At 38.3% G+C, this 16,442-nt stretch overlaps 1 protein-coding gene across 1 annotated transcript in view; it reads right to left on the bottom strand.

Annotated features, from left to right (window-relative positions):
• Window positions 1-8,037: 8,037 nt before the first annotated feature.
• Window positions 8,038-16,442, bottom strand: part of Tspan8 (tetraspanin 8) — a 33,879-nt gene continuing 25,474 nt past the window's right edge. The window contains exons 6-8 of the mRNA XM_052753767.1: window positions 16,304-16,438; window positions 12,904-12,987; window positions 8,038-9,289 (exon numbers count right to left, since the gene is read on the bottom strand). Coding sequence (XP_052609727.1) covers window positions 9,236-9,289; window positions 12,904-12,987; window positions 16,304-16,438 — 273 coding nt within the window. The 3' untranslated portion in view covers window positions 8,038-9,235. The remainder of the gene's footprint in view (window positions 9,290-12,903; window positions 12,988-16,303; window positions 16,439-16,442) is intronic.

The following is a 16,442-nucleotide window of genomic DNA, read 5'->3' as shown; positions in this document are numbered from 1 at the left end:
CATACCTTAAAATATTCTACTACAGTTAGCCTTCGAGTACTGTAACAGAATACTTAAAATAATCTACTTACAAAAGTGCAAAGATTTATGTTTGCTCAGAATTTTGGAGGTTGGGCCCATGGTCTGGCTTCAGGGCTTGTGGCAAGATAGGTCATCATGGTAGAATTGTGTGACAGCTGTGGCCTGATTACTTTGTGGTGGGGAATGAGAGAGAAAGAAAGACATTGGGATCTTACAGTTCCCTTTGACAATGTGTCCCTAAAGACCAGAAGACCTCCCATGAGGTCCCATTTCTTAAAAGTTCCACTACCTCCCACAGGCTTGAGACCACGTCTTTAACATATGGGCCAGGATGGAACAGATACCCAAACCATAGCAGGTGGTTTTATCCAAATCGTCTTTGAGTCGGTGAGCTTCAAATGGTGTGATGGAGAAAGGACTGAGGTGCAGGGAATGGACGGTGAAGAGACACAATTTAAACCTCAGGAAAGATGAGGACCACTTTACCATCCTAAGAGAAATATTGGAGACTTTATGAAGTAGGTTGCTGTATTTTCTTCCACAGGCACATCACATCTGAGGCAAAGATTCAAGTCAGAGACAGAAGATCGTTCTGAATCAGACAGAACAATGACAGGGAGATCAGTGCAAGACTACGGTGTGGTGCTGGAAAATTATAGCTTTATATTGTTAGAGCCTGTGTTGCAAAGAAACATTCAATCAGCTGCTCCGAATTCCACTCTGAAGTTAGGACAAGGAGGAAGCCGTGGCATCTGCGAGGTTTTAAAACAGGTTCAAGAGTAAGGAAATATGTAAGAATGAAGGGGTGTGTTTCAAGTTAATTGGGTTATCATAGGTGGAATTTGGGTACTTCACAAATATGACCCTGAAAGACTGTATGGAATTTAACCACAAAAGGGAGCAAAAATGTGAAGAGCAGAAACCTTTGAACAATTCCTATGGGTTCCCTGAAGTGAGCTGTTCTCAACTCAGCTTCACACTCTCACCACGAGTTACTTCAAAATCTCAAGGGACGGGACCCAGTTATTGGTACTGAGACATTTCTTGTAGAGTACCTAGGGTTGAGAATGACAAAGAGCTGGAATCCACTATCGAAATGTCTCCTCTTGTCCCCATCCTCTCTCCTGGGCATTTCCTTTTCTTATGATGAATAAATAAGTTGTACAAGGAATTTTTTTGTTTGGTTTGGTTTTGTTTTTCAAGATAGGATTTCTCTGTGTAATAGCTCTGACTGTCCTAGACATCACTTTGTTTGTTTAAAGATTTATTTATTTATTTTATGTATGAGCACTCTATCTGTATGCACACCTTTATGCCAGAAGAGGGCATCAGATTCCACTATAGATGGTTGTGAGCCACCATGTGGTTGCTGGGATTTGAACTCAGGACCTCTGGAAGAACCGCCAGTGCTCTTAGCTGCTGAGCCATTTCTTCACCTCCTGGAAATCACTTTGTAGACCAGGCTGGTCTTGAACTCACTGACTCCGGAGGGCTGGGATTAAAGGCATGCACCACTACTCCCAGCTGTACAAGGAATTTTAACTGTCTTACCAATATTTTAATCCACGGCAACAAGCAATCCAACATTTAAGTATAATTCCTGAATGTGAGGGAAGAAAAATGTGAAGAGCCATTTCCCTTTGCCGACTTCGTAGTCTCTTAACCATACACAACTTCTTTTTGTTTCTCTTTCCCCCAACTAGATATAACATTTCCTCATCTTTAAGCAGCAAAATGACTACCATGTGACCAGAAAGATAATTACATGTGAAAGTAAGCTAGGTGGTAAGGAAAATAAAAGTTCTGGTTTACAGTTCCCTTAATAGATGCTGTTTCCAAGATATTTTTAGATTTATTTTTATGGCTGAATATGTTCCAGAAAAGAAAGTTGACTTTTCTTTCGGAAACTTGTTTCTTCTGTCTAAGGATTTGTAAGATCTTTGGCTCCTTTGAAAGTACTTTCCGAAGTGAAGATTTTTGAACCACTAAGGGATAATTATCTAAAATTTAAAAAAAGGGGGGCAGGGTAACTGGAGATTTAGTTAGCATCACACAGAGCCAGCCAAGGCCCAATTTACAGAGCACAGTGCCAGCTTTTAGGCTCATGAGACCCTCTCACCCTTAATTCAGCAAGTACTGGCCACATTCTAACGCTCATTATCCACTATTATTCACATTTTGATTTCAGATATACACTTATTTTTTATTTCAGAGTACTTGTTTGGCTTAGTATGTGATACTTTCCCAGTTCCGTATTAATGTTGACTATTTTTTTTTTAACCAAAAAGTTCAGCTGTCAATTATTATGCCTTTTGTTTATGAACTAATTAATACTTTCTTGGTTGTTTACAACATTCCCAATAGTTTTCATCTTCGGTTTTGCCAAGCACCCTAACCTGATTTCCAAAAATCACAGTTTCTGCGGAGAGCAGCTTGTTCTATTGAAATCACTGGAAAAAGTGTCACAGTCACTCTTGGAGACCCGGTGAGGCAGGTGTGGTGCCATGCTCGGCTCAGCTGGTTATTGCTCTTGGCTGTGCCACAATTGGTGCTGATTGCGTTAAGCCCATGTGGCGCATTTAGGTTTCTGCTTGTCAGCAGAGCCCATCCTGCCCTCTCTCTGCTCGTCCTCACACAGGCTGTTGAGCATCACAACTTACCGCCTTTCCCATGCTGAGGTTCAGCTCCTGGCCCCTGTCTCTGTTCTGTCTGTTCGGTTCCACTACCTCACACACTTTCAGGCGGGCAGCCTTGGAACGAGATTCTGACCAGAGGATTTATCCTTTTCTGGAGGAGTTGTTGCTAAAATCCATTTCAAATCACATGGCTTTGAAGATGGAGTTATTTACTGATGCCTCCCAGCTTCCTTTGAAGTCTAATGGAGCTTCATAATAAAACCCAAAATTTGATAAACATGTCTTTGAAATAATTTAACTGTAGTACTTCATATAATCATGATGTTGTAGACACTGACATTTATTGAGTGCTGACCATATCATATGTGCTGAACAATTTGCATGAGTTATCTCAGTTGATATCACAGCAGCTCTGTAGAGACTTCTCTTCATTCTCAGTTCTAGGATGAGTCACAGAGACATGAGCATGTCCAGCACCACTCAGCTGCTGGATGATGAAGCCACGGTTGGAAACTTAAGGAATCTGCTCACAGATTCTGCAGCTTGTAGTTGCCATTCATTGTAACAGAAGAAGGAGATGTAAATGGTAACTAAACAAACTCCTCTCGTGGAAAATAACACTATATTCTCATCTTCTTTTGGGAGTCAAATTAATTGATTGTGAGGGACATACCTTGTTAACTGTTATTCATGGATGTGGTCATTTTAATGTCTTTTAGAATGTAAAATATATTTCTTCTTATTCATTCAGAAGACATTATTTGGGCAAATATCTCCTACTTGCCAAGCTATAAATGGGTAGAGCATATGGGTAAGAAAGAACAGATTTTGTTTTTCAAATTGGTCCTCCTCAGATAAACGATGTGGCCTCAGAAACAAGTGTATGGTAAACGTCATGATGGGACATACATGTAGTTGAAAGGTGAGGAGAGGGGAAGACATTCCATTGCATTTATGGCACTCTGTCGACGTGACCAGATGTTCACACAATATCCCCAGCAATTTGGCTTCTCTGGAAAGAATCAAAAACTCAAATTTTAATCAAAGCATCTTTTTTTCCAGGATATGTATTGCGACTTAATAATGTAACATGGGACCAGGGAACCTTAATAATGTAACACTGAATGACTTGCTTAACTTCCTTGTATTTCAGTTTCCCCCTCTGAACACTAAGAATGGCTTTAATAAGAGAATTGTTGTGAGACTTGAATGAGCTTGAGTTCTTTCAAAGAATATTTTATATGTATAATATATATTAGTTATATATAATAAGTAATATAGAGTATATATAATATATATGACTTATAATACTAGCTATATGTGTGTATAGTATATATATGTATACATATATATCATTGTAAGTAAACACTGATCTTCAATGAGCTGTCTTTAAGGACAGCATGGCTATCTTCTTTCAAATGGACCAGGTAATAATAATAACTATGTATACTGACTGAGCTGCTAATGTATCCTAGTTACCATGCTAAGATCTGTTATACACATTCAATTCAGGATCCCAGGAGCCATCAAAAAGTCTAATAATTAAATACAGACCAAAAATAGCTAAGACATATGAGGACTTGGGTATTTAAATGGAAAACTTAACTTAGTCTTGATTGGACTCAGAAATGCACCATTACTGAAGGTAAGACTCCAGCTAGACCTAAAGGATCCCAGCTAAACGATATGATGGTCATTAACAGTGTGGGGACCAGGCTTGGGGGGTGTCCATGGAAAAGAGCCTAGAGAGGAGCAGGGAAAACAGACATGGCTCTGGTGAAGAGCTTTGTAAGCTCTAGGAGACTATAAACATATCTCAGAACTTGAGTGTGGAATATGACATAGTAACATTTGTATTCCAGGCAGATGGCTCCAGTGCTACCAAAAGCAATGGATTTGAAGGAAGTAAAATAAGTGTGGAAAAGCCTATGGAGAGATTATTGCCATGAGGCTGGAGAGATGGCTCGGTAGTTAAGAGTGTTTGCTGTGCTTGTAGAGGACCAGAGTTCAGTTTCCAACACTCACATCAAGCTGCTCAAAACTACCCGGAACTCCAGCTCCAGGGGACCCAATGCCCATGTTTATCTTCCATGGGCACTGGCAGGCACATACACATAAATGAACAGGCACCTACACATAAATGAATAATAAATAAATTATTTTAAGAGGTGATTATTACAATGATTTCACTTCAGGAGAGATCATGAAAATAGGATGGTAGTGAAGAGAAACAGAGAAGTGAGCAGATTTGAGAAACATGTCCAAGTGTTTACTTGCATTTCGTGTATCCAAATTAGTGCCACGTATAATCTTAAACATAATGAAAAACAATACCCATACTTCTCTGAATTGGAGAAACATTTCTGTTTTCATTGAATTAACAGTTTAGTGGGGGAAATTCTTTTCATTTTGTTATTGTTATGATTCTTAAGTAATTAATAAAATTCCATACATTTTATAATATTCTGGTTTGATCTTGGAGCCAAGAAGTAAAAAAATGAATTTATTTTGAAATCAGAATTTAACATCATTCAGGGAAGAAAAACTTCCTTTATAATCACATCCAGAGCAAAAAAAAAAATTAAAAAGCAAGCAAATTATCAAAAGAAAATAAATATTTTAAAACAGCCAAAGCAGAAGCCTGGACACCTTTCAGCAGAGTAATGTCTGGAAATTTTAATGTCTTCCTGACAAAAGTTGTCACTTAAAGAGGAGGAAATTCGAGTGACTTGTGAAGGTCGCAAAGCTAACAAGTTGTCAAAGCTCTTGCCGGGATCTGGTTTCCTTTAAAGCATGCATGAGGAGTCTGTCTCCAGGTGAGGCTGCTGTTGCTATTGCTCACAGATGGCTGGCTGGCTAATCAGGCTCTCTCCACCCTGCACAGCACGACTGACATTTTGGACTGGATAGTTTGAGCTGTTGGACAAGCTCACGTGCACTGTATAGACTGTGACAGAATTCCTAGCCTCCGCTCACCAGATGCCAGTAACACCCTCCTCCACTCACAGTGCCGATAACCAAAACTGTCTCCAGACATTGACAAATATCCCCTCAGGGGAAAATGGCCCCAATTAAAAACAATTGCTCTCAGGTCTTCTCTGTCCTTGAAATACCATCAACTTTAGGCAAGAGGGGGGAAAAAATGGGAGAAACTGCACCATTTCTCACACAGAGTCTAAAATGTCTGCATTATTATTTTTATCACGTTTGTGTTCTTTTCTCCGAAACTTAAGCACCTGTGTGCCTTTTCTCAAAGTCGGACTTTGCTAAGATGATGTTCTCCGTTTCTGCCCTCAGTCAGGTTTCCCCAGTCTCAGCAATGCATTGCATCAGTGGGGGCTGTCCTCTCAGCTCTCTCTGGCTTGTGGGTGAATTCTGCTGGTAGAGGTGGGGGTGGGGGGATGGCAAAAGAATGGGGTTGGTGAAACGGAAGCAAGGTTATGCTGCTGTGTGACTTCCAGGGATCTTAATCCTGCTAGTCAAATGCTTCCTCTATGGTTCCTCTTGGTTCCATCTTTACCACACAACCCTGGATCTCGGCATTATCTCCGTACTTTGCAATGTCTTCCTGCTGCTAATCTCTGGTTTACCTCACATTTCCATGTGACTGGGTATACATTCCCCACCATCTATATAGGTAGTTGACTCGGAATGAGTTATGTCTCCCTAAATTCCCTATTGTAAAGCCCTAACTCCCAGTGTGGAAGTATTTGAATAAGGAAGTAATCCACGGCAATTATGGTCTTGGGGTAGAACTTTGAACTGAGAACATCATTGTCCTCTAGGAAAAACATACCAGACCACATGCTCTCCACCCCTTTTTATCCCCCTTCCCAACACGAGGACACAGCAAGAAGGCATTGTCTGCAAGGCAGGGAAGAGTCCTCACCAGCAACTGGATCCACCAGCACCTCAGTCTTAAAATTCTCAGCTTCCAGAAATCTAAGAAAGTCTGCCTTTTAAACCACTCGGTCAGTCTATGTTGTTATGGCAGCATGTGGTGCCTAATACATCAGTTTCTGTTCTATGCTCTTGTTGTTCGAAGGTGCTGGAGGGCTTCTGTTTTCCTGCAGAGACCAACTGATATAAAAAGATCATTATATCACCAAGACAATATAATATTTATTGTACTCCTGCCATGTGCCCAAAATTATGCAAAAGAAACATTAATATTTGGTTTCATAACTGTTTTCTTCAATATAAAAAATTGTAAGGTTTTTTGTTTGTTTGTTTTTTAGTAACTGCCTTCCTTGGTTTCCCTCATGCTCAGAAGAGGGGAATGAATCAATCACACTTGTCTCATATGAGAATAAAAGATCACGACTACTTTAGTTGCTATGTCATAAGAGGCACAGGTTTTGAGTCATTTAGTACCAGTCATGATTCCTTCCCTTACTTCCTGTGTGTCCTAAATTAGTCTCTCTAGGCCAGAGTTTCCTTGTTTGAAAATGGGTCTAGTAATAGTAGCAACCGAAGAGGTTGTTCTATGTAAAGTGTTGAGAATATATTTAGAGACTGAGTTAATACTCAGTGTATATCTCTTAACTTTTCTTTATAATTGACTATGCGCCAGCTCGGTGCTAGCCACTGCTTAATAGGAATAAGAAATGATGTCTTCAAAGAGTTTTAGTATACAACAGACACAAACAAAACAGTGATTATAAAAATATGGCCAATTTATAGATAGTATATCATCAGGAAGCCAACTTGAACAGTTTGGGAAGCTACAGTCAAGGTTTGAATCTCATTTCTGCCAATTGCTAATCATTTCAGTTGCGGGCAGTTACTTAACTTCACTAAGCCTTCACTGTCTCCCCTGAAAAATGGGGGTAATCGTGGGGGTCTGTTTCATAAGGATGTGTGGGAAGAAATGAGATAATAAATGCAGAGTTTATTGTAGAGTTCTTGGCGGATGACACATCTCCACAGAAGAACTATTACTTTTATCATCGATTGGAGCGGAGGGAGCACAGAATAGAGGTGTCCGATCCAGCAGGGATACCCCAAGTTTTCTACTCCTTTACTGTGACTTTGAGTAACGTAACAATAACTGCCTTCTGTGGTTTTCCTCCTGCACAGAGAAGGGGGATGAGTCTGTCATACTTTTCTAGTATGAGAATAAATTATCACAGCTGCTTTAGAAAATGTCTTGAACAGAATCTATGAACTCTCAGTACATGGGTACAAAGCAGTTCCACACCTGCATGTGTGTGTGTGTGTGTGTGTGTGTGTGTGTGTGTGTGTGTGTGTATGTGTGTATGTATGTGTGTGCGCGCGCGCCGTAGTAGCAGTAGCACAGGACATGTAGAAGAATGTTTGTATCAGCTTTATTGTAGTAGTACAACCAAATGTCCATCCATAGAAGAATGGATCAGTGCATCGTAGTACATCCATACACAATGAACTATTACATAGAAATGAGAATAAGGTACACCTACATGCAACAATATAGATCCCACAGACAAAGAGCCATGAAAGAAAGTCAGAACGCACAGCTTCTTATTCTACTAAAAGGAAGTTTAAGAGCAGGAAAATTGATCTATGGACACAGGAGTCAGAAAAAGGTTATCGTTAAGGAAACACTAAGTGAGTCAGTGAACGGATACATGTTTCTATAACCATTCAAACTAAAAGCCCTGACACGGCAGTTTCCAGTGTCCAGGGTGCAAATATCCCCAGTGTGGTGGACTGTAAGCTCCAGCAGACCTTAGTAAATAGACATGCAGAGAGACACAAATGTGAATGTGAATGCTCTGGCTAATAGAATTGGGAGTGCATTCGGGAGCAATGTGGTGTGTTGAGAATACCGTCATTGGACAGTCCTCACACAGTCCTACATGCACAACCCCAGAGTTCCACACTGAAGAGTTATTCATTTTGCTGCGTGTTACATTTCAGTAGAACGTAAAATTAAAAGTGCATTTCCATGAACTAGAAAGAAAACGTTGTTTGAACTGTTGTGTCCCATAGGAAGATCCAGAGTGGCACCAGGTACCATGGGCTCTAAGGCTGAGTGAGATATAGGCACTCTTTTTGGGGGGCGGGGCCAGTGCTTATAGTACATTTGAAGCAAAACACAGACACCATAAAGATAAAAAAGATGGTGATTTGCACAGCTAGATTATTCTTAAGCATTTCAACTTTAGGCAATCTCATTATCAGTCATTGATATCCCTGATGAAACAGATATTTAAAAAAAATCAGTGTTTTTGAAAAATCCCAGATTCACTGCCCTACTATTCTCTTGTCACTTAGAAATGAAGTTATTCCAGTGGCCGGATCCAGATGAACGTCACCAGGAGCACAGAGCCACCTGAACACAATGACCAGACACCAAAAAAGCATCAACGTAAACACTGTTTTTATTTTGAGAAAAAAAAAATTACACATCCATTTTTTCTTATGTCCCTCACATTTAAATATGCTGAACACATGTGAAGATATCTGTAGTGTATCTAGGCAAGACATTTTAATAAGGCATTTGCTCCTGATATTTACAGTACTCACTTATTCAAAGTTACAAAGCCAAAGCAAAAAAACTTAAATGGTGTTGATGATAACTTGGTAAATCTGTTGATTCATTTGCTCCCGATCTGGCAGTACAGCACCATAGAAAACACCAAACCAAGAATCTAGAAACAAAACACTGGATTAATGTGGAATTTAAAGAACAACACGGGGAAAGATGGAAGCTGTCTTTTGAATATCTCATGGGAAATTAGACTCCTTAGGAAGAGAACAATACTGAAGCCTAAGTGCAGATATCTCTCTCTCTCTCTCTCTCTCTCTCTCTCTCTCTCTCTCTCTCTCTCTCTCTCTCTCTCTCTCTCTGTGTGTGTGTGTGTGTGTGTGTGTGTGTCTGCTTCATTGTGCAGTATCAGCTGCTACTACAGGATGCTCTCCCCTTGTGGTATGCACACATCTTTCTGTAAAGCAGTTCCCTCTGAGTTCTGGGTACCACCAGCCTGTGGTACCCAGAAAATATACTTAGAAATAGAAAAATATACTTATTGATTCTATTGAAAGACCATGGTCATCTGGTTTGGATCATCTGCATAGAAATCAAGGAGTCTAGAATTTCTCCCACTGAAGTTTTAGACGATGCTTAGAAGTGAAAAAAGTATGTACATTTTTTTTTTTTAAGAAGAAGGGAAAAAAAAGCACTTGTAAACTATGGGGAATAGCTTAACTCAGGAATTTTCTTTTGAAGTAACAAAACACAACTGAAAATCTAGGGCGTGAATTCCATCTCATTAGTTCTTCTAAAAGTAAAGAACCTCTGAACTCACTCTAATTGACTCCGCAGTTGGTGACTTGAATGCTTTGGTTTTGAGTAGTTAAGAAGACTCAGCAAATGGCACCTTCCTCTGCCCCAGCCCCTTTCAAAGGAGACAGGGAGTGTGTGTGTGTGTTGGGGGGGCACAATTTCCATCTACACTGCACACAGATTGAAGAATTTAATGAAACACTTTCAAATGGTAGTTTATATCAACGTTTTATCACTAATATCACACTTCCTTCGTTTCTTCATATCTGTTAAGAACATTTATGTTCAGAAAAACAGAAAGAGGATTCTTTATGATGTGTGGACAAAGACTCACAACAGACTTGCTGCTAAGTGTTTATACATAGACTCCCACATGCTGAAGCTGTTTATAAAGATGTGGTAAGATGACCGTTTCTCTGAACTGCTTCGTTCCTAGGACCTCCTGTGAGGTTAACTTTTGTCCTATTAAGTGATGAATAGTCCATGTCATTTGATAATTTTTTGTTTTGTAAAAGCGAAACCACAAAATGCTGACCACTTTTTAATAATAATAATCTGCTTATTTATGTCTAGATAAGGATCCCAAACATCCGCAGAGGAATTTTTTTTTCACAGAATTAAGCATGAGCATCTTGTATGAGTTTCTAGTATGCAGACTGAAACAAGCCCTAAAGGTATATAGCATTAACAAAGCCTCCACCTAAGGTCTAAATAGGGAGTATGATGTTTTTTCTTCTGAGAAGATTGTTTACATATATTTTCTGCATTGAGTCTGTAGAGCATTGCTTTAATTTCCTTAGAAATGTTTAAGAAAAGAGATTTTTCTCTCTGTCCATCTTTGTGCTTCCTTGAATTTGGAAGCCAAAAAGATTTAAGTGCTGAGATACTCATCTAATGATTCAAAGACTAAAGTCTATTTGGAGGCACTTTTCTACTGATTGGGGACCAGGGGGCCATTTGCAAAGCTCTCTTTCAAGTGAAGTAAAATAAGGCACCAAATACTTTTTTTTTTACATCAAACTCTACAATGGAAGACAGGCTTTAGATTGAGAAATCAAAGAGAAGTATCTTAATAATTCGTTCAATCAATTAGTAACCATATCTACATATAGTCCAGACATCACAATTTCACTGGGCTCACTAATGATTACACATTATGACAGTACCACACAAACTCCATAGTGGTAAATAACTGTACATAAGGTTTTTTTTATTCAAGGGTTTCACTTGAAAAACCATATAGGAGAATTAATAATGTCCCTAAATGTGTGACAAGTACATGAAGTATATGACATTCATAAAATATTGATATGCGCTATTCCTCTTGCAATCTTATTTTCTACTAGATCTGTCTAGATTCTTGGCAATAACTTTGGCTATGATATGCAAGACACCAATCTTTCTAATCAATCATGTCCTTATTACTTCTGACTCAGCTTCAACAAACCCCTCAAAAGCGTACGTGAGCTGTATTCAGTCATAGGCAACTCTCTAAATTTGAGTCTAACATGAAATATAATACTTAACCTCACTTAAAGGCTGCTTTCTCAATCTTCATTAATCAGTTAATGATTAAACCCAGGTCTCTGAGAATATTAACCTCCCGCTCTACCACCAAGCTATCCTCGGCCATGATCATTCCTTCAAAATCAAGTCCATCAAAGCAAGTGTATGTGTGCCATATGTTTCTATGTCCAGGAGTAGATATGTGATTCTTTACTCGCCTTTTCAGCCATTGTCCATTGTTTCTAAATTAGCATGAAGCCAGAATGCTAAGTAAACAAACAAGGAACACAGAACAAATGGCAGAATCAAGAGAAACAGACCTAATGCAAAGTAATATTTGACTTTGACTCATTTGGGTCACAAGACAGTAATACATATGTAACATATATGTTATATATATATATATATATTTGAATATATATATATGTATATATATATATATATATTTGATGCTAGTAGCATCTAGTGTTTTCTGATACATGGCTGAGAAATTCCACCAGTAACAACTTAGAACATTCAATGACTTTAATCTCAACCAAAATCCTGACCAAGCAGTTATGCAAAAGGAGGCTGCAAAGCTACTGAAGAGCCCAAAGGGGCACTGCCCAGCATTCCGTGAGAATGAAGCAAACGCCACTCAGCTGCCATCACCAGGGAAATACCACACAGGGCTTGAATTCTTGCTACTGTATTGACATACGCTCATGAGCCATTCTGACTCATTTGACATCTACGTTTCTTAAGAGCTGAGGTAACTCCATAAATGCTCCTTTGAAAATGTCTTATTTCATCTTCTTGGCAAATATGGGGAGGCCGCATAAACGTTGCCCATCAGGTTGTAAAATGAAACGCCAAGAAAATCCATCAAGATGAAAATTTGATGGAAAGTATGTTTTTAAGTTAAATGATTAAATTGATGGAAGGCTCCACATGCTTCACTGCTTTTTCTGGAAACATCTCCAAGTCTGCTTATAGTATCTAAACTGAGAAAATCCAAGGCAACCACTTCTGCTGTTTAGAAGTTGTTAGATTTCTCTAGAATGAGTTAGAGGCAAAACATTTCTCTATTCCTTTGGGTTCGGCTTTTATTTTCTGTTTCAAGATCAAGGCTGGAAATGACCAATTATGGCATTACTTTTTTTTTTTTTTTTTTTTTTTTTGCTTTTGGGTCTTGCTTTCTACCTCACTTCAGAAAATTTAAGACTTGTGCTAGTTTTGATGCAAAAGGGATACCTACAAATAAGAATTGTATAGATGTTAATTTTTTTTTCCTCAAGAAGACATTTAGAAACAGCAGCCTCAGGCCTTCTTGGTTTGTAGGACTAGAATCCTACCTGTTCCAGACTCAAGCCTGGCTCAGAGAGATGCTGCGCCCCGGGCAGTGTGCACCCAGTGCTTGGCTTACCATTAGCATTTGTTACAACCCATGAGAAGTGGAATGAATGCAGAGGCAGTGACACTGTTATACTGTACCTCGATAACCGCCAGTCCAAAAGCGATTCCAATGACAATGATAATGTTCTTCTCAACCATATCTTTTATCAGAGAAAGGCAGGTCTATTCAAACAAACAAACAAATGCTTTTTAGTGAAATTTTGATCTCATATTTATTCTTCTGGTTGACTTTTGATATGGTTACCAAGGTCGGCAAAAAGGAATTGAGCTATTTCTTCTATTCCTAACTTCAATCTTACTCTGTGTTAGAGAGCATTTGAACTAAAAAGCTATGCTTTAGCTACATAGCTCCTGAATGTGGGGAATGATAATCAATAGAGTGGCACCAGGTCTACCAACCACTCCAGGACAGGCCTCATGTTCAGGAATAGCTGACCAATATAGAATCGACTCCACAGTTTCTTTGTGTGCATGCTTTTATTTGGTTACAGTTTGCTGAGATTTTTGGGGGGAAGGGGGGTGTTATTTTGTTTTCTTGGGGGTTTTCTTGTACTGGGTTTCTGGTTTTGTTTTGTTTTGTTTTAAGAACTTAAAATTGGGAGGGTAGGGTGAAGGATTTGGAAAGACTTGGGGGAGGAGAAGAATATGATCAAAATATATTTAAATTTAAAATTGGTTTTAAATAATAAGACTATAATAAAAAAGAAAATGAAAAACTAAAATCATTTTGTGAAAATTTAAAAATAAATTCACACCACTATATCTCCAAAACTATAATTTTTAGAATCAAAAGATCATAAGTAATTGTATCTTCTCTTTGGATTACTTATCTAAGAACTGGTATTCCACTAACTATGGATTATGTGGGTTTGTGACCTGCAGCAGAGAAATCTACTGTTGAAGTTACACCTGGATATAGTACAGATGTTCCTCTTCAAAGCAAAGAGATTCAAATCCTTTAAAAATAAATATGAGTGCTATTTTTAATCTTAAAAAACATTGTTATATATACTTTCATTCTACTACTTTAAGTAAGAAAGAGAATTTAGGAAGTTGTTTCTCTGGTACATTACTTTAAAATGTATTCAAACCAGCCTAGAAATCAAATTTTACATGTCAGGCAAATTCTAAACATTCCAATAACTGAAAATTGCAAGGGTAACTTTTTAAAATGGAAAAACACTGTGCAACATAATCTGTATTGTCATGAACTGTCATCCTTGTGACACTCATATATTTATGAAGACTGACCAAATCATGCTACTAGCTAGAAACAGTGAAAGGTCTCTCCAAAGCTGGAAAGGTCTTTCCCCGACTCCATTCTTTAATGGGATGGACTTCTCCATTCACTTCTAATCCAAAGCAGCAAACATCTGAGATTAGCGTGTCAGTTAGGGTCAAGAGGGAGATGGATGACCGCGTCTATTGATTCACATTCATTATATCTGTCTCCTCCTGCGCCCAGGAAAATAAGGTTATCTTGGCAAAAGAGAAGGAAGAAAATAAAAGGAAACATGAATAATGGTCATTATAGATTTCCTATTTTTCCAGACTTGCAAATGACACATGGCAGATGGAAGTATTCAGAGCATTTATGACCCTCCTTTTAGGGTACTAGGGCAGCTGTTGGCTTATACTCAGCTGAATTATGTGTGAACTTTCAGTAAATATCTTCTTATAAGGGCTTTTCAGAATGTATCTTAAGGAAAAACATCTTTCTACTGAGTTTTTCATAGGAAGTAGACAACCATGTCAACAGAGCCTATGGATTTCTTCCTCCTCCTAACTGGAAGCTACATTCATCTGTACCAGATAATAATTTCCAGTCTACTTGGGAATTGTGTTTTGCTAAATTTAAGCAGGCAGGAGGGTATCAGCTATAAAAGGTAAGAATACAAAATTTTAATTGCTATTATTTTTGACAGTGAAATAACATAGTAATAATGCAATCTGGTAACTTCTTCCCCCATGAATTACTATAAAGATGAGCTACACCAATGCTGCTCCAGAGCAGAGCCTCATTAGCTCCAGAGATAAAGGTCAGTAGTCCAGAGGAGAGAATTTTTTCCCTATGATTTGATATTTTCTTTCATTTATTAATGACATCAACAATTAGTAAATAAAAACAATGCCAGATGGAAAATAACCTTTGGGTATGCGAGTTGTAGGAGGATTTGTGGATATCTCATGACTAGATAATAATTTAAAGGATGCTAAAGCCTTTTTTTTTTTTCCAGACAGGGTTTCTCTGTGTAGCTTTGTTGCCTGTCCTGGATCTCGCTCTGTAGACCAGGCTGGCCTCAAACTCACAGAGATCCGCCTGTTTCTGCCTTCCAAGTGGTGGGATTAAAGGCATGCGCACCACCGCCCAGCCGGCTGAAGCCTTTTTGATGCTGCAACAGTATAACTGAGATAGAGTAGTCTCCAAAGAACAGCAGTTTAAAAAATTCAACTTTAATGCCAATTGTCATGTGTGTACTAAGCCTTTCCAGGTGGAAGGAACAGCTTAGGAAAAGCCTTTGTGGTGAGGGGTACATGTGAGGACCTCCATGAACCCACATTCTGAACTTCAATGATTGATTTGGAGGGGGACCATAACATTTGTACTGTCTCCTACGCAAGCACTTTAGTTATCTTTTGGAGCTGTCTAGTTCTTTTTCCTTTATTCTCTATATTTGATAATCAGTTCTGTGAGCATAGATTTTATACCTTACGTACATACTGATCTCCAGGGACTAAATGACAGGACTGTCCTAAGTGTTCACTGCTTTGGATCAGGTGTAAATGAAGAATGGATCTCCAGAAGGTCTGGCTTACAGGAGGTTGCCAATAGCTATTCGATAAATAGTCATAAATTCTTCATTTAAAAAACACAGGAAAAGCAGAAGGTGATACCCACAATTCAGACATTTAGGAAGTATATAACACATAGAAGATAGAAACTCACCTTTTAAATCTATTTCAAATATTCAAAGCAATTTCTCAATTGCAACAATAAGTAGATAAATTAGCAAGTATATTTATCATCTAGAAACTAAACTTTTAAATATTAAATCCTTCATTTATACTTACATGGGTTCTTGGGAAACGGTATTATGACTAGTAAAAAAATACAGATTTTGAAAATTAAAGTAAAAATATTAATTTCCAGAACTTTTATTAAGACAGAAAAAAGTAGAGATTAGTAATTATAGTCACCAAAGGCAGAATAAAATAAACTTTTTATGTTAGTTTGTACATTGACCTAACTTTGATCCATGAAAGTTGGATTGAAGTGATGTGAAACTCAGATTAAAAATGCTTTCATTTTAAAATATCTTCTTTTATATTTAATAAAGATTAGTTTTAGATTTGGATAATTGCTGTATTTTCCTATCACAGTTTCCCTGGTGCTTGCTGTATTTTAAGTTTCTACAGAGACTGTCATTGTGAAAAGGATACAGCAGAATTAATGTGCCAAACTGGATCTTATTCTCACCTGTCTGTTCACATTAGTTCCCGCATAACTATTACACTGAGAATCTGGCGAATCTGGACATTTACATGACTCTAGAGCGTCATTAAAATTATTTCCCCAATCTTCAGCTCCCTCGACCAAGCCACAACATTTAAGCTGT

The sequence above is a fragment of the Peromyscus californicus genome, unplaced genomic scaffold, assembly GCF_007827085.1.
Source record: "Peromyscus californicus insignis strain IS unplaced genomic scaffold, ASM782708v3 Scaffold_24__1_contigs__length_46423439, whole genome shotgun sequence".
NCBI lineage: Eukaryota > Metazoa > Chordata > Mammalia > Rodentia > Cricetidae > Peromyscus > Peromyscus californicus.
The sequence above is the reverse complement of the archived record's forward strand: the minus strand, read 5'-3'. Positions and strand labels throughout refer to the sequence as shown.